This window comes from Triticum urartu, chromosome 7 (genome assembly GCF_003073215.2).
Source record: "Triticum urartu cultivar G1812 chromosome 7, Tu2.1, whole genome shotgun sequence".
Taxonomy (NCBI): Eukaryota; Viridiplantae; Streptophyta; class Magnoliopsida; order Poales; family Poaceae; genus Triticum; species Triticum urartu.
In genome coordinates, this window is record NC_053028.1 from 607,633,434 (window position 1) to 607,652,062 (window position 18,629).

General features: G+C 46.4%; 1 protein-coding gene and 1 pseudogene across 1 annotated transcript; one reads left to right on the plus strand and one right to left on the minus strand.

Moving 5' to 3' along the window:
• Positions 1–4,869: 4,869 nt before the first annotated feature.
• Positions 4,870–5,796, minus strand: LOC125525911 (annotated as a pseudogene).
• A 1,332-nt stretch (positions 5,797–7,128) lies between these two features.
• On the plus strand, positions 7,129–10,096 carry LOC125519721 (exocyst complex component EXO70A1-like). The gene has a single exon (XM_048684464.1). It carries the CDS (start codon positions 7,605–7,607, stop codon positions 9,642–9,644), a length of 2,040 nt encoding a protein of 679 aa, XP_048540421.1. The 5' UTR covers positions 7,129–7,604; the 3' UTR covers positions 9,645–10,096.
• Positions 10,097–18,629: the final 8,533 nt, after the last annotated feature.

Genomic DNA, 18,629 nt, shown 5'->3' on the forward strand with positions numbered 1-18,629 from the left:
AGTGATCGCTTCTTGGTCGAGTGTCTTCGAGTCTGTCGAGTGGAACACCACCAAGTCGATTGAAAGGTGATTTCTTCTAGAGATGTCCTTGGGTAGGGCAGTTTGGACAGGTCCATAACCCTACCCTAGGTACATAGCTTCATCAGCCGGTCCGTAAAAAATTTACCGTGACCTAGAAAGTCCCTCTCCACCGCTATATATGTGGTTTCATCTTTCGAATATGGGCCAAACTCTATCCGCCTCCTTCGCCGCTCCGCCGCGATTCCCCTCCTTCTTCGCTCCAATTTCTCGCCGCCGGCGAGCCTAAAAAAGGCCTAGCGACCCTTGGATAGATGGCTACGGGGATGACGAGGAGCGCCGCCGCCGCCGCACGGAAGCGGGGAACGCGGAGGTGGCTCAACCACGGGAGCCGGCTGCCGCCGACATTCGAACGCCGCGAGCTCGTCGAGTACGAGCGCGAGGTCGCGGTCCGCCGTCACGCCTCCTCCGGACCCTCTGCCGCGGGGAGCTCGTACGTGTGCGCCTCGAGCTCGCGGCTCACTCCGGTCAAGAGAGAGCCGGAGGAGCTTGGGCCGCTCACTGTCAAGCTCGAGGACGACGCGCCGCCGCCGCCGCGTCGAGGAGTGGTCGGCCCCGAGGACTACCTCCCCCCGGGGCAGGAGGAGCACCTAGAGCGCGTCGTCATGGAGTGCTCGGGGAGGGAAGAGGAGGAGGTCAACGCGCCGCCGCCGCCGCGTCAAGGAGTGGTCGGCCCCGAGGACTACCTTCCCCCGGGGCAGGAGGAGCACCTAGAGCGCGTCGTCATGGAGTGCTCAGGGAGGGAAGAGGAGGAGGCCGCCGCCGCGAGCTCGAGTACGACCAGATCTTCCTCCAGCAGGCGTCGCCGTGTCGGAGGCGCACGTGTCCAAGTAGGCCGAGCAGGCCAAGGGCATCATCGACCTCGACTCTGATGAGGACTGAGCTCCTCCGGCTCCTCCGCCGTGTCGTCGCCGCCGCGAGCTCGTCGATTTTGGTAGCATAGGCTCGGGTATGCTGCACGGCCCGCAGATTCCCCCCTAGTAGTACAATGTAGTATAAATGATGAACTATGTATGATCAATGGAGTACGATGATGAACTATGTATGATCAATGTCGTTGCAAGTTTCTCCCGTGAATACTTTTTAAAATTTTTACAGTTTCATATACAGGGTCTGATCTGCGGCGCACAAATTCGCCCCGCAAAACATATCTGCAGCGCACGAATTCGCCCCGTAAAACAAATCTGCAACGAACTGCAAACGTATTTTGCGGGTCAGCATTATACGAGGTCTGCTAGAGATGCTTTGAGTAACACAAAAGGTAAACAGTGCAGCACAAGGATTCATCGTGACATACAAATCCTACGTCGTTTTGGTTTTTAAGAAACAGGAATCTTAAATTAACACCCAAGTTAACCTATGGTAGTGATGAAATGTTTGCTGGCCGTTGCATCTTGTCCCCATCTATGTCAGTTACTGTGCTGTGAGGGGGTGCAACGCATGTGGATATTCTTGCCTCCGATGTTTGGGTAGCCCCCATATGTGGACCGCCGCACCTTAATCTTTTTTAACTTTTGTTTTGTTGTTATAAACAATGGCAGCCTTAGATCCCCAATGCACAATCATTTGCTTTGACGGCACGTTGAAATGTGGGGCCATGTTTAGATTGTTGGGCAAGAACGTACACTTCGACTTAGTTTCAAATTTCGTCGCTTGTTTTCATGTCTGTTGAGAGTACTTATTGGTAGGTTTTGACTTGGCAAACATATTGGTAGACGCCAATAGTACCTGATTAAACAACGGCAAATGAGAACAAAATAGCACGACTTAAAGGCATTGTATGATACCCCTTAAACAAATATAAGATGTTTTAAATATTTTAATATGGACTACATACTGACTGGAATGAGTGAACAAATACGCTAAAATGCGTCTACAGACATTCAAATCAAAAAAGAGCATGTCATCTATCTATAAATGGAGAACCACAATTGAGTGAAAAAAGTGCATGCTGTATTTTTCACTGAACTAAAATTGTACTTTTACGAATCGATCACGACATTAGACTATCACAATTGACATAGACATGGACTCTTTTGTTTCTGATCGATGTTGATCATGGTGACATGTACTCGCGACTATTAGTATGGTTTGGTTTCAATGAAATTGGACCCGGGGGCACCGCTATGCCACTCATCTTAGAAAGGAAATAACAAAGTGCCACCAATATAACCAAAAGAAGAAGATGGGTGTAGTTTGTTGTCAAAACCATCCATTTTTATAGAGAAGTCCTTTGTGAAGTAATATGATATGACTAGTATGTCGTATCATTTATAACTTCTAGTTTGGTTTTTGTTTGTTCAACAAACCTTACTAGTAATTCCATTTTCTTTTTTGAGAGGGTATGATGAATAACCTTTTCTAGATAATCATTTGCATGCATAGTTCGCTTTTGGTGTTTGTCTTTTTGAAGCAAACAATGATTCAACATATTTCTCTAGTGGGGGGCTCATTATTACGTGCCACCGATCAAGGCATTTCGTGCAGCTTATAGGGATAAGGGAGGCTTACTTATCACAAAGTGCTATGAGAAGATGCAAATTGTCATTTTACCCGAGGCCGTCGTAGAGGATACCCTTATAGAAGTTTTTTAAAAAAACTTGTATCAAGCAAGTAGGAGCTTCGTCAACAGAGGTGGTGGGTGTTTGTTTCCTGCATGAATTGGGGCTAGCGGGTGTTCATTCTAATGTCGGCAATGATGATGTTCTTGTCTTTATTCCGCAGAGTCCCTCGGGCAGGTGGTATATTTGGTTGATGATGTTGATGTGTCTGCAGTGTTTAAGTGTGTGTGTGTGGGGGGGGACTTATGCGATGTTGCAATCCATGTATAGGAGTTTACAAAAGTAGCGTGTCAAGGGTGTTTGTCGATGTGTTTTTGTTGTGGTGTTGCATCGATGTAGTTTTGTTGTGGTGTTGCTTCATAGAGTAGTATGCATTTCATGTAACGCTTTTTCTTATTTTTCTCTCGTAAACAAGTGTGTAACAATTTTTTGTCTCAATGTTTTGCCCATAATTGGGTAATTCTCTTATGCTTAATTAATCGGTCGTGGGGCTTTGGTCTCCTCTTTTGAAAAGAAAATGAAGTGGGCAAGCCGTAAAGGATAAATCAGATTACACCATCTTGATTCCTGAAACTCATTCAAAGTTCCTAGTGCTAGAAAATGCAGGCTTTTGTGAAATCAACTTGCTTTTGAATATTTCTTTCAGGCTTCCATTGTACGAGTTCCGCCAGCCAACAGCACTGACGAATTCTCGAAGAGAAAAAAACAGCACTGACGAACTTTTTGCAAATCCTGCGAATTATTCCTGGATCAGAAAATACAACTGTGTCATCGACTTGTGACTTCATATAACACTGAATGCCAAGTACAGATCGGGGCCCAAAAACATCAGTTCGTGTCAACTTTGCTGGAGCACGGACAAAGATCACGGGCGAGAAATACAGGCGTGCATACCATATGAACGCTTAAAATGCTTGAAGGTCCAAATTGAAGCAGACGGTGTTTCTGTTTCAGGCCATGCAACTTTATTTTTCTTGAACATGCATTACCGACATCATGATGGGCAATGAACTCCTCTTCTACAAAAATAAATAAATTATACTGTATACTTAAAAAAAGAAGTAAGTATGCATTATGCTTACTTGGTGCCTCTGATTATACAGCAAAACAATTTACTGTTCTCTCGACGATGCAACACAAAGCTCTAAACAATAAAGATAGAATTAGCAAATATTTGCAACGTTATGATCTCAAATTCTTAAGCCCTTGCATGATGATGGACGACACTAAATTATTTCTTAATAGCTACAACTAGAATGAAAAATGTTTGTGAAGTTTGATTATGAATACTTATAACATTTTTTTGGGTAGAACTGGAGTCCTTGTCAGCAAAGTGTCAAAAAAGAATCATGCCCAATCCAACTTCAAGGTCCCGTTTAGGGAGAACAATGTTGAATGATGATGCAACATCACCGGCGTACAAGGCACGAATTTCAGTGAATTCGTCTGTCAGGGGACACACACGGTATTTCAGTGAATTCTTCTGTCAGGGGACACACACGGTAAGAGTTGCATTGCAAAGTCACATGCCAGGTCAGTAAATTCAGGAGCTACCTGACTAGCTCACCAAGCACAGTACACTCTACACTTCTTCCTTTTGAATGGAATCGCTCATGTTCAGAGGCTAGCGGCGCACGATTTATCTGTAGAAAACATAAATAAGTATTACCAGTGTATATAATATATTACATCCGTCTTCTTAGATTTATCTAGATATAGATGTATCTAACACTAAAAAGTGTCTAGGTACATCAGTACCTAGATAAATCCAAGACTAGTAATTCGAGACGGAGAGAGTAAGTAACAAAAGTGTAAGTTAGTGCGTAAAAGAGAAGGAAAGAAAGATGTGGTAACAAAACTTTGAGGATAATCTTATTTCTTGCCTCATGTAGCCGATCAATTGGTCACTGTGATTTTTGCCACTAGTGGTGATATACTTCCACGTAATTCACTGAATGTTGATAAAAACAATTAAATACCCACGTACTATCTCCGTCCTGATTTATTGGTCCTTTAGTATTTTGTGTCAAATTTTGATCATGGATTTAGTTAACTAAATGTTAACGTATGTCACAAAAAATAGTATCATTGAAAATTATATTTAAATACAAATTCAACGATATAATTTTTTATGACACGCATTAACATTTTTTTAGTTAAACCTATGGTTAAATTTTGACACAAAATAAGAAAAGGACCAATAGATCAGGACGGAGGTAGTAAATTACAATCAATATTTGATGTGTACCAGACAAGTGATTACACATATTATGCTCCCCACATAAGTTCACTACAATGAATTGAGTATGCTGCTAGAGATAAGAATGCCAAGAGAATGGTCTAGGGGGAGGCGACCTCGATATGCTCCGAGGAAACACTTCGGTGTCCTCCTTCCCCACGATGTCAGCACAGGAGAAGTTCATGTTCTTCTTATGCTCCAGCGTCTCTAACCATGGAGCCATTATTATGTCTCCCGCAAAACCGGGGTCATCAAAGGCTGGCTCGAGGAAAATTAAATCATTCTTGATTATCCAGTTGTCGCACAACACTTTACATCCAGTCTTTTCAAAGTTTCATCAAATGATGCTATTGCAATGTGGAAGCAGTGCGATGCAGCCCTGTCATTGCACCAACATTCTTGTCATTCGAGTTTCCGAGCTGTAAGCTTGCCGTCCTCCTAGTCATAGGCTTTGGCATGAAGGGGGTGCCCAACATTTTATCAAGGCCTTCGGCATTGTACTTCACATACTTGTTCGCATTGATGTCCCGCTCAACAAGCGGCCCGTAGTTCTGCATGAAGCTACGATAAACAGGCACTATAGCCTGCACCACAAGGTGGCACACCCTCTGCTGCAGATCCTTGTCTAGTGTGATCCAGGCGGACATGCTTCTGATACATCTCATCAAAGCTGGCGTTGAATGATTTGAGTCGTTGCTTCACCAAGTCTCTTGCTGTAGCCTGGCACTTGGAGAACAAGATCAAACACTCCCTGCTCAGCGGGGGCGTACGTGTTCCTCGGCTCTCCCTTAGAAACAGTGCCGCGTAGTGGTAACCTATCGATCCGCGAACCGGTCCGAACGTCCGCTCTCTCATAAATTGAGTGAAGGAGGAGGGCTTTTGCGGTCGTCTGGATTGCTGCCACGCACTCATCCGACACCCCGGTCCCACCCGACCCACGCAGTCTTCCGCGTGAAGCGGTTGTCGCGTATTCGTGCCACTCGAGACTGCCGTCACCGCATCCATTCCGTCCCAGACCGGACGCGACCTCACACTCTCGGGGGAGGTTCGGCGGTTGGCTTGGAGACGCCCTAATTAGCTGGGTTTCTGAAAGTTAATTAAGGTCATGTGCTGGTATAGTCTGGTAATTAAGCAGCCAGCCAGCCACGCATGCTCAGCCAGAGTGTCCAACGCCAGTGGTGGTAGTACTACTAGCACAGTAGTGGTAGTAGTATTTATTTACCAGCAAGTAGAACGCAATGTGGAACCAGCACGGCGCCAGTCCAGAAGGTCAACTACAGCTAGCCTAAATCAGGAATTTGGACGCGACAGCCGATCGCCGCTCGCCAGTCCGTTCCACGCTCCATCACCCTCTTTTGGAACTGACCGTGCTCACGTACACCGCGCACATCAGTCGGCGCACGGCGTACCGCTGGGTCAGCCGGTGGCGATGGCGATCACCAACCGTCCGGCCCGGCCATTAACTAAGTTTACTCCACCGGCCGAACTCACGCCCAACCAACCCACATTGAAGCGCTCCATCGACTGCACGCCAACATGGCAGCGGCTTCGGCCGGGACAGAAGCTTCCGGTGCGTGCCGATCCACGTTGCTTCCACGGCATCCTTTCCTTTGTGGTATCAAGTTTCCCATGCCCCGTCGCATACAGACGTGAACTCCACTGGCGTGCACCCACACCCAGGTAGACACGGCTCGGGTGCACCCAACCCAACTCGCTGGCGTGTCAGCGTGCGGGCGAGCAACAAAAGTGGCAAAGTAGCACCCCCACGCACAAAGCGGTGGCATCCATCCGTCCGTCCAATCCGAGTGCGCGTCCAGCAGAGAGAGCCTGGCCCTGGCGTGAGTGCGTGACAGATTGAAGTGAGCGTAGGCAATAATTGCGGTGAAAGAAACTCGCAGGGACGCACAGTGGTAAACATCAACGACGTAAACAACCTCGGAGCCGCCCTGACAGCAACCACACGGTCAACCACTGGCCCGAACCGGAAGCAACGGCGTCTCAGCCCCGATCGATCCCCGACGCCCGACGCGGTGCCCGCCAGCCAGCCAGCGACCCGCGCGGAAAGAGCACGGCCGCCGGGCGGGATCGCGCCGTCCCCACGAACCAGAGGGCCACGGGAAAAGCGTCCCCCAAACCCAGCCAAAGTGAGAACAAAACCCGGCGGCCGAGCTGGCTCCAATTACCCAACCTGCGGCCGCCGCCACCTCGCCCCCCGTCCACTATTTCTTTTCTTTTCTTTTCGACTCCACCCACGCCCCAACCACAGACCGGACCGGAGCAGGACCAGCGCGAGCCGAGCGGCGGAGGCCGGAGCGCGTGCCTTCAGTTTCGACTCTCCCTCCCTCGCTCCAGCTTTTCCCGTGGAAAAACTCTCCCCTTTTCCGCCTCCCCCTTTCTTTCCAAGTCCAACCTAAACCTCAGCCCCCCTTCCCCTCCCCCCGCCTCTGCCCCGCACGCCACACCACAGCACCCACCTCTCCGGACGGGCGCCCGTCGCCGTCGCCGTCGCCATCGCCTTTTCCCCCTCCCTCCCTCCCCGCGCCGGATAAGTAGTACGCACTCGCTTGCAAGGGACGCCGGACCTCGAGCTCCCACCGGCCGGCAGATTGATTCCTACACCAATTCCTGCGAGCCAGAGCGAGGGACAAGCCCGCCCGCGGCCGTGGGCGTCGAGCGGTCCGTCCGACGCGCATTCGGAGGGCGAGGCCGTGCGCTACCACCGGGGGATGGGGATGGATCAGGGGGCGGAGGAGGCGCGGCGGATGGCGAGCCTGCAGGCGGCGCGGAGCGCGCTGCGGGCCGGGGTGGAGCGGTCGCGGGCGCTGAGCCACGCGCTGGCGCGGACGGGGGCCCGGGTCGGGGAGATCCAGGCGCGGCTGGCGGCCACGGAGGCCGGGGTGCGCCCGATCCGCGCGCCGCGGGACGCGCTCGAGGGGGCCGGCCCCAACATCGACCGCGCCGTGGGGCCCGCCGCGGCCGTCCTCAAGGTGTTCGACGCCGTGCACGGCCTCGAGCCGCCGCTCCTCGCCGGGGCCGCCGCCCGGGAGGACCTCCCGGGCTACCTCGCCCTCGTCGCCCGCCTCGAGGAGGCGCTCCGCTTCCTCGCCGACAACTGCGGCCTCGCCGTCGACTGGCTCTCCGACATCGTCGACTACCTCGGCAAGCGCAGCCTCGCCGACCCCCGCTTCGTGGCCGGCCTCGCCGGGGCGCTCTCGAAACTCAAGGGCGTCCCCGCAGCCGACCTCGACGCCGGCCTCCTCACCGCCGCCCTCGACTTGCTCGAGGCCGAGTTCTGCCGCCTCCTCGCCGAGCACTCTGCTCCGCTCGCGATGCAGGAGGACCCCGACAAGGCCAAGCCCGCACCCGCCTCCATCACGCCGCCGAGGATCCCCGCCGCCGCCGTGCAGAAGCTGGCCCTCACCCTTGACCGCCTCGCCGCTAATGGGCGGCTCAGCTACTGTGTGGCGGCGTACGCCGACGCTCGCGGGGACACGGTGAGCGCCAGCCTCCACGCGCTCGGCCTGGATTACCTGCAAGACCAGACGCAGGATGCTCAGGCGCTGAGCCCGAGCGTCGAGCTCTGGGGCCGGCATTTGGAGTTCGCGGTGCGCCACCTATTGGAAGCTGAGCGGAAGCTCTGTGTTGCTGTCTTCGAGCGCCGGCCAGAAGCCGCGGCCGCTTGCTTCGCGGACATTGCGGCGCGCGCTGGAATTCTTGATTTCCTCAAGTTTGGCCGTGCCGTGGCTGATGCCAAGAAGGACCCCATCAAGCTCCTGAGGCTGCTTGATGTGTTTGATTCTCTCAGCAAGCTCAGATTGGACTTCAACCGGTTGTTTGGTGGAAAGGCATGCCTGGAGATCCAAAGCAGGACCAGAGAGCTTGTGAAGAGGGTGGTGGATGGCTCTGTTGAGATTTTTGAGGAGTTGCTGGTGCAGGTGGAGCTGCAGCGCAAGATGCCACCCCCAGCTGACGGCGGAGTGCCAGGCCTGGTTACCTTCGTCCCCAAGTACTGCAACCAGCTCCTTGGGGAGCAATATCGGCCTGTGCTCACACAAGTGCTCACCATCCACCGCAGCTGGCGCAAGGAGGCGTTCAACGACAAGATGCTCGTCGATGCAGTGCACAACATTGTTAAGGCCCTGGAGGCCAACTTCGACACATGGGCAAAGGCGTATGAGGATAAGACACTGTCATCTCTCTTCATGATGAACACACATTCGCACTTCTTCAAGCACCTGAAGAGCACTAAGATGGGGGAGATCTTAGGTGATGAGTGGCTCCGGGAGCATGAGCAGTACAAGGACTACTACTCAGCATTGTTTCTAAGGGAGAGCTGGGGAACGCTTGCGCCGCTGCTGAGCAGGGAGGGTCTGATCTTGTTCTCCAAGGGTCAGGCTACAGCAAGGGACTTGGTGAAGCAGCGGCTCAAATCGTTCAATGCCAGCTTCGATGAGATGTACCAGAAGCAGTCCGCGTGGATCATACCGGACAAGGATCTGCAGCAGAGGGTGTGCCACCTTGTGGTGCAGGCTATAGTGCCTGTTTACCGTAGCTTCATGCAGAACTACGGGCCGCTTGTCGAGCAGGACATCAGCGCGAGCAAGTACGTCAAGTACAGCGCTGAAGGCCTTGACAAGATGCTTAGCACCCTCTTCATGCCGAAGCTTAGGACTAGGAGGACTGCAAGCATGCAGATCAGAAACTCAAATGGCAAGATTGCCAGTGCAGTGACTGGGCTGCAGCGGAGTGCTTCAACATTGCAATAGCATCAGTTGAAGAAACTCCAGAAAGATTGGATGTACAGTAGTGTTGTGCAATAACTGAATAATCAAAGAATGATCTAATTTATTTCGAGCCAGGCGTTGAAGATCCCGGTTGTGCGGGAGACATAGTAATCGCTCGATGATAATAAGAGCTGCTGGAGCATAGTAAGAACATAGACTTCTCCAGCACTGACATAGTGGGGGGAGAAGGAAACTGAAATCTTTCCTCAGAGCATATGGATGCCCCCTTCCCCTAGATCATTATATTCGCATTCTTATCTCTAGCATTCATATACTCTATTTGTTTTAGGAAACTTATGTGTGGAGCATAAGATGTGTAATCAGTTGTCTGGTATATGTCAAAGATTGGTTGTAATTTAGGTGGGTATTTAGTTGTTTTTATCAATGTTCATTGAATTATATGGAAGTAAGTGTATTACTGCCTGTGACAAAAATGACTGATCAATTGACTGACTACATGAGGCAAGAAAACAGTCTATCTTCGAAGTTTCGGTTCCACATGTTTCTTTCTTTCTCTTTACGCACTAACTTACCGTTTTGTTACCTATTATGTGTATACTGCTACTTCTGTATGCTCTGTTCTACAGATAAATCATGCGCCCGTGTGCGGCGCTAGCCTCTGAACACGAGTGTTTCATGCAAAAAGAATTAGTGTACAGTTTACCTTGCTTGGTGAGCTAGTCAGGTAGCTCCAGAATTTACTGACCTGGCATATATATAACTTTGCAATGTAACCTGAATTTACTGACCTGGTATAGACTTTGGAATGCAACTGCTAACTGTGTGTGTCCAGTCACAGAAGAATGGACTGAAATTCGTACCTTGTACGCCGGTGATGGTTCTTCCTCAACGCGGTCTTGAATTTCAATTGAGCATGATTCTTTTTTGACACTTCGCTAACAAGGACTCCAGTTCTACCAAAAAAAAAAGGAGATGTTGTCTCAGTATTTGTAATCGAATTTCACAACCACTTCTCATTTGTATAGCTACTAAGAAATTTGAGGGTCGTCCATCATCATGAAGGGCTTAAAAATTGGGAAACTCTTATCATCACCCGGCAGATCGTAGCGTCCGCGTCCGCCACCTCCCCTGCCTTGCACGTGTCCCAGTGAGAGATCACACACCATCCTTTGTCGAACGCGCTTCTGTAATAGGAGCTATGTTTCTGAAACATATGTAGTATTGCAATGGTCTATGACGGGTATACGTTTTGCAACAAAATATCACTTACGAAATTTTTCTGCAACAAGACCTCGGTTGCAAAAAAAATTGCAACAAAAACTCAGTTGCAAAAAAATGCAAGAAAACAACTGTTGCAGAAAAATCCGGCAACAAGACATGTGTTGCAGAAGTAATCCTGCAACAAGACCTTTGTTGCAATGATGAAGGCACGTCTGAGCGCTCGATGTGGCTTTTAAAAAAAATCAGCCGGCGGACGCGTAGCACACCCCTTAAAAATTTGACGAAGTTGTAAATATTTGCTAATTCTGTCTTTTATTGTTTAGAGCTTTGCTGCTTGGTTGCAATATAAATGGCTGAATATGTATGCGGAAATGCTCTTTGTGTCGCGTCGACGAGAGAACCATAAATCTGTCTGTTGCATAATCAGAGGCACCAAGTAAGCTTAATGAGCTATAATTCATGTTAAACCATGTATCAGCCCCCACAAAAAAAATCATACTGTAAGCACCAAAATAAGTATCATTGAATATTGAAGTATAGATGTATACTTACTTTTATTTTGTAGAAGATGAGTTCATTGCCCTTCATGATGTCGCAAATCGACAAAGACCATCCAGACCTGGCATATCTGCAACGACGCAGTGCTGGCAATTAGTTGCCTGGCCTGAAATAGAAACACCGTTTGCTTCAATTTGGACCTTAGAGCGTGTACAATGTGTTGAGTCTTAAGAATGACCCAACACATATATTGTCTATGAAAGGTACATTTCTGTGAGCAAATACTTCCTAAGAGTGTGTCTGTGCTCATCGTCACTCAATCTCCTTAAATTTCTGTCACTTGCGAACTAAGATACGTGGTTCCCTCATCGCCACCAAATTCCCCTAAATTCATTGTCCCTTGCAAAGTAAGATACGCCGTTCCAAGAACTGATTCAAAGTAGATTTCTGTCAACACAATACGTCTCCTCTTTCTTCCTTTTTTCCCTTATTTATGCACGAGACCAACTAGTTTAGACACGGTACGACTACATTATGATTCATAAATTAGCATTATGTTTTATACATCATTCAATCAAACAAATAAGATGAACATGCCATATTTTACCACATGGTACATCAAGCATCACATACAAGGAAACATAAACAACAACTTGAAGAAACATCATATGCAACATCACCACAATCCTTGACCATGTCAAATCATGGACATACCTTCAATCGTCGTGAGAAAGATGCCCTTGCAGACCACCTTCCAAGGCCGCCGCCCTGGCATCCAGGATCCCGCACCCACTCGTACCGCTACCCGACACCAAGGCCACCAGCCACCGTGGGACGGGACCGAAAGGCACCTCCTTTCACATCCCCGGGAACCCCTACCCCACTTCCATGACCGGAACAAGGGGAAGACCAACCACATCGGAGAACCCTAGGCCAGACCCATTAGATCTGGATGAGTACAAGCATCGACGGCATCCACGACGGGAAGACACCTCCTTACCACATCCCCATGAGCTCTGGGCTCTGGTCGTCCAACCATGATCGGCATGGGGAGGAGTCACGCCCACAAGCCCCTAGGTCGTCCTGCTGGATCTAGGCGAGGTCAGTTACCCAAGGCTTCTGCCCCGACTAGATCTGGACAAGGGAAAGCAACATAAGGTGGACGACATGCCACTACCTTGATCACGACGGTCGCACCCGTCTTGGCCATGGCCCCCAAGCGTGAGGGTGGGGGGCACCCCCAGCAACGGCAAAAGCGAACACTGGACGAAGTAGGAGACTCCTTCAGGTGCCTTGACAAGAGCGGAGAAGAAGGCCCTTCGCCACCGTCTGCCGCTAGGGCTTTGCCCAGCGGCTCCGAGCAAGGGAAGGACGGGGAAAGGCCTGTGGCGGCGGGGATGGGTCGTCGCCGATTTAGGGTTTTTTCCAGCCCGGATGCCGTATTATAAAGAACATATATGGCACATTTTACTAACACGCATCTCAAAGCTATTAGAGATGCTCTCAGTGGAGCCAAAAGTAAATATGTGGGGCCATCATTGGAACTTTCGTGGCAAATTCCTGCTGCCATATTTGCGACGAAGATATTAGCGGAAACTTCCTGGAAGTTTCAAGATTACGTCTTTGTTGTTCTCAAGTGGTCATACTTTTCTCGGAACCAACACTTCCACGTGGCATCACATTATTGGAAGTAACTTAGGTAGATCTAACCCAAATAACTTAGGTAGACCTAGCGGCCCAGTTGCTTCGTCCCGGGGCCGCGTCCCTAGCGGCCCAGTTGAGCACGGCCCATGAGAGTGGGCGTGGGGAAGAGTGGTCGTGTCGCCCCCATTGTGGCGCTGTAACCGTCTGCGCACGCGCAGGGCTGGGCTGTGCTGGCTCGCGTGCTGCTCGCTAGAAACGCTCGAATCAGACATTTCTAGCCAGCTAGACCGACTCGGGCGCAAAAGCTGGCCCTGACGCAGGACGTGGTGCAGGGGCTTCGGGCGGAGATGGTGGGAAACGGAAATCGGCGGAGGCGGGTTGGCCCGCGTAATATACCCTACCCCCATTTACTCACTCACCCCCGCTCTAGGAAAAGCCATCCTCTGTTCTTGGCACCGATGACGACGATGACTCGGATCTGCGATAGCGGCGGCAACATTAGCAGGACTCTCTGGCAATGGTAGCTGCTTCTCCCCTTCTTCTTCAACTCTGTCCTGCCATCCTCGTTCCTCTGTTAGGTCGTTCATTAGGACTGTTTACGGTCGATTGCACCATTGCTGACCGCACCATGGATGTCGCTTAGGTTGTGGATGAACTGATGAAGCTTGTAGTTCAAGCAGCATCGTCGATAGCTATGGTTCAGGCCTGGATCTTGTTGGTCTGTAAGAAAGTTATTCGTCAGAATGACAAATCTCTAATCCGGTATGGTCCGATGTTAATCCGGAATCAGGAGAGGATAGTGAATCTGATCTACAGCAAAAATGGCAACGGCACAAAGGCTCTGTGGATGCTTCAAATGAAAAGAGCATCTTTCACAAGGCTTGTGCAGACATTCAGGAGCAGGGGCTGCTACAAGATAGCATCCACACCACTGTGGAAGAGCAAGTTGCCATGTTCCTCCATGTTGTAGGTCATAACCAGAGGTTCATTGTATGCGTAACACATATTTTTTTTACTCGTGAACATATCTGAAATCGTGAACATTTTTCAAATTCTTGAATATTTTTACAGATTTTGAACATTTTCTAAATCATGAACATGTTTTGAGTTCATCAACATTTTATACTATTTGCAAAATAAAAATTCTGAACATTTTATAAACATTTTTCTTGAATAGGCGAATATTTCTAGAATCGACGAACATTTTTTTGGAAATTGGTGGGACAATTTTCAAATTCACGAATGTTTTTTTGATTTAACGAACATTTTTTGAATCAATAACCTATTTTGTAACTCACGAGCAGTTTTTGAATTTTGAGATATTTTTCAATTCATGAACATTTTTTGAATTGGCGATTTTTTTCAATTTCATTAACATTTGTTAATACAAGAAGTTTTTAAAAAAATCATGATTTTTTTTGACTTCCCGAACATTCTTTTTCAAAATTGCGAACATTTTCTGAATCCACAAACATTTATGAATTATTAAAAATTTTATTAAAAAATTCGCATTTTTATTTTTGGAATATTGAAGTCCCAAATTACTTAAATTAGAAAAAAATAAATACCAAAAATAAAAACAAAATTTAAAAAACAGGCCATCGGACATGAACCGGCCCAGACAGGCGCTCTATGTCTTCTCCCAGCTCGTGTAGTATAGAAGTTTCGTACTACATGGGCCGGCCTAGGAGGGGCCTCCCCTGCGTGAACTGTTTTTTTTAATCACTTACGGGTGGTATTGACGGGTAATATTATACAACTTTGGGGGCAATTTCGGTGACGTACTGCGAGAAGCAATAGCCCCATTATTATTAGGTATAGATAGATATAGATATAGATAGATATAAATATAAATAGATATAGATATAGATAGATATAGATATAGATACAGATTTCTAAAGTGGACTTTTATTCATTATACGTTGTATGCATCCCAGTTCACAGGTGCATATTTCATTTATCACTTCTTTAATCTGCCAGAGATAGAGGGAAACAACTGGTTCCAATAGCTCCAAGTAAAAATGTCGTGGTACTAGTTCTAGACGGGTGATCAATAATATATAAATCCTCACAAAATGAAAGATATAAAATTGCAGCTCAAATCATTATTGATATTTCTACTTCTATCGTGATCATGGTAAATCAACCGCAGAAGAGATGTCATCGTTCAGACAAGACTTCGTCCAACCAGTGGCGGAGCCCTTCAAATAAAAATTCATTCAGGTCCAACCCTTTCTTGTCTGCCTCTCACAGCCTCTCTTGTAACCGTATAACTATGTTTGGTATGTGTTGCTATACTTAATACTCCCTCCGTCCGAAATTATTTGTCGCATAAATAAATAAAAATGAATGTATCTAGAATTAAAATATATTTAGATACATCCATTTCCCTGATAAGTAATTTCCAACAGAGGGAGTATATCTACAGAGTATCTAGGAGAGAGTAAACGTAAGTTTCAGGCGGTGGCTCATTCTCAGTTTCTCACTGTTATAGAAAGTATGTTAACATGGTGAAAATGCAACTCTGGCACCTGGAGATGCACTGATGTTCATGTGATCTCATAGGAGTATGCAGACGAGACATTCAGGCCATGCCACTTGATACAGTATAAATCAAAAGCCACTACTAATTTCATTGATATCACAGATGGAAAACTCATCCATGTGCCCATACAGAGGTGGAGCGTGACACAAAACACAGGAGGGGCCAGATTCAAGTAGGAGTATAAGTAAATAACGTGGCCTTTCTAATTTTGTAAACATAGAATAGTTAGAGAAGTGTTGGATAAGGAACAGAAGAGCTAGAAACATTGTAGGAAAAATAAGTGGAGATTTTTTTTTTAGAGTCAAACGAATTGAAGAGCTAGGTACGAGTTTTTTTCCTGAAGGTTGGAGAGCTTTTTTAGTTGTTGGGGAGCTTTTTAGGTGCAAAAAAGATTGGAGAGCTTTTTTTAGCGAGTTAAATACATTACATGTGCCCTAATTTGTCCGGCGCGATCAGTTTGATGTCTAAACTTGAAAAATACATAAAAGTGGTGCCGTAACTTGTCTAGGCGTTCAAGTTTAGACATTACATGTGGCCCAGCGACAGGCTGGCATGCCACGCGGGCACTCGATATGGCGGCATACCTCCAATGGCACATTATTTTGAACGCTTAGACAAGTTATGACACCACTTTTGTGTATTTTTCAAGTTTTGACATCAAATTGACCGCGCCGGACAAGGTAGGCACTTGTAGTCTATTTAACTCTTTTTTAGCTGTTGGAGTTATGTTTTTTAAGAGGTAATATCACTAGTAGTCATAGAACTTGCGTTGCATGTTCAGTTTAATACTAAAACTTTAAAAATACGGATTTATAGTAATCTAATTTGTTGTTTGGTGTAAATACGGTGCTTTGTACTGTATCCGGACGTACAACAGCCAGCCAGCCTGTGTGGCATGCCAGTATGGGGTGGCCCACATGTCTTTGGGTGGGAGTAAAAAAATTCAGATAACTCCCTGAATTATTTTAATTACATAAAAAAGCCTAGGTGAGACCCACTGTCAGTGAACAGTATACAAGAGAAAAATAAGAGGTGGCGGGGATCGATCCCAAGGCCTACGGAGGGCTAGCACACTGTCAACAACCGTGCCCAATGACATCCGAGATATGCAAACGATAACGAGGTTTTATATGCTGTCAGCTCTAATGTTCTATAATCACTGCAGCCCATTAGATTATGCGCCTTTGAATTTTGTTTAGAAATTTGTATGTAAATTATGATCTCGGTAGTAAAAATAATGTTTAAATTTCCGCGTGTTATATTGTAAATACAAACGAAATAAATTTCTTTCCAAACTGTTCATGTATTATTTAAAAATATTTATATATTTAAAAAATATAGTTATGACTTAGATTTGTTTTGTATAATCTAAATAATACAAATATTTGTAAAATTACAATTCAGAAACATTAAGTTAACTATACAAACATTTCAATAATCACACACACATTTGTACAGTTCAATATTCGTACAAATATTCATAATTTAAAATTTAAACTGTTGACATGAATATTCAGTCGTGTCTAACATAAAACACATGTTTATATTTAAAAGTTTTATTCATTAATCATCCTTTGTATATGTAATATCCTTTAACACATAAATATTTGTACATAATTTTATTACTTATGTTTTAAGAATATCTTAAAAAGTTTCTTAAATCATTTTATTACTTATGTTTTACTCAATATTATTTATATAATACATGGGCTTATATTTTTTATTAACTAATCATCTTCTGTATGCATAATATTTTGACATGCAAATATTTGAACATAACTTTATTACGCTTTACAAATATTGTAAAGGAAATAGTGTGTGCAAAATGGGCCACAGTATGTGCAGTCCATTTAAGCTCCACATGCATCCTGGTTCAAAAAATATTGTTATCCACATTAGACAATAGAGCTTGAAAGGTGTAGTAGCTATATTGGCTTGTATTCTACTCGTTGATCACGGGTTCGAGACCTAGCGGCTCTATTTTTTATGTTAATTTTCTAATCTATGAGTAGTACAGTTTTTGTATCATATTTTTCAATTTTAATTTCACAAATATTTGTATTATTTTTAATTATACAAACATTTTTGTAATATGTATATCATAATTTACGTACAAAATACTTAAAAAAATTAAAGGCGCAAAATGAGCTGCACTGATCATAGCCCATTAGTGCTGATAGGCCCACCTGTTTAACGAAAGGATATAAGACGTAGTTATCCGTTCAAAGCATTGTGTATCATTTGTCGGGCTGGTACACAGGGTGTGCGCACCTACATCAGGTCGACGGTTTGAACCCCACCAGCTCCTAATTTTCTCTTGTTCATATGTTCCTGATACGGTAAAAAGCATCGTATTTGCATTAAACAACAAGTTAGATGACCATAAATTCATATTTTTTAACATTTTAGCACTAAACTGAACATTACCTCTTTTTTTAGTGAACCTGTTGGAGTTTTTAGTTTTTTTTGAGAAATTGTTGGAGTTTTTTAGGTGGAAAGGATTGGAGAGATTGGAGGTTGGTATTGCATTGTACGTCTCGGCCACTACGGAGCACTGCCCAGTACGTCAAAACCCAGCCCACAATGTAGCAAAAGGAGCTCTCTTTTTTAAGGGTAGCAAAAGGAGCTTATGACTGAAATCACTAATTGAGAAGTGCACTTCCTTTGCTTGGTAGCTCCATAGAAGGATTGGGATCACGTTGAATGCGAGCTTTAAGCCATAGCTTCGAGGTGTCTTGGTATGGGGGGCATCCTGATCTCAACTAGCCCTTGAAGAATCTGAACTACCTGTCCCATTGTTGGTCGATCAAGCTCATGGTGTTGGATGCACCAACATGCAACCTTGCAAGCCAGTTCAGCCCCAACCAAATTAAGATCACCATGTAACGTTTGATCTATCAAACTCCCGACGTCTCCTTCAAGAAGCTTGTGTGCGGCATGAACAGGGAAAGAAACATCAAGGTCGCCACCGCTAGAATATGATGCACTTGAGTTCTTCTTTCCAGATATAATTTCAAGCAACATCATCCCATAGCTATACACATCGACTTTTGGTGTAACAGCAACGCCACTGATCCATTCAGGTGCAAGGTACCCTG

Bases quoted from the DNA above. Each gene is read 5' to 3' on its own strand.
- LOC125519721 (XM_048684464.1), top strand. From the start codon at position 7,605: ATGGGGATGGATCAGGGGGCGGAGGAGGCGCGGCGGATGGCGAGCCTG.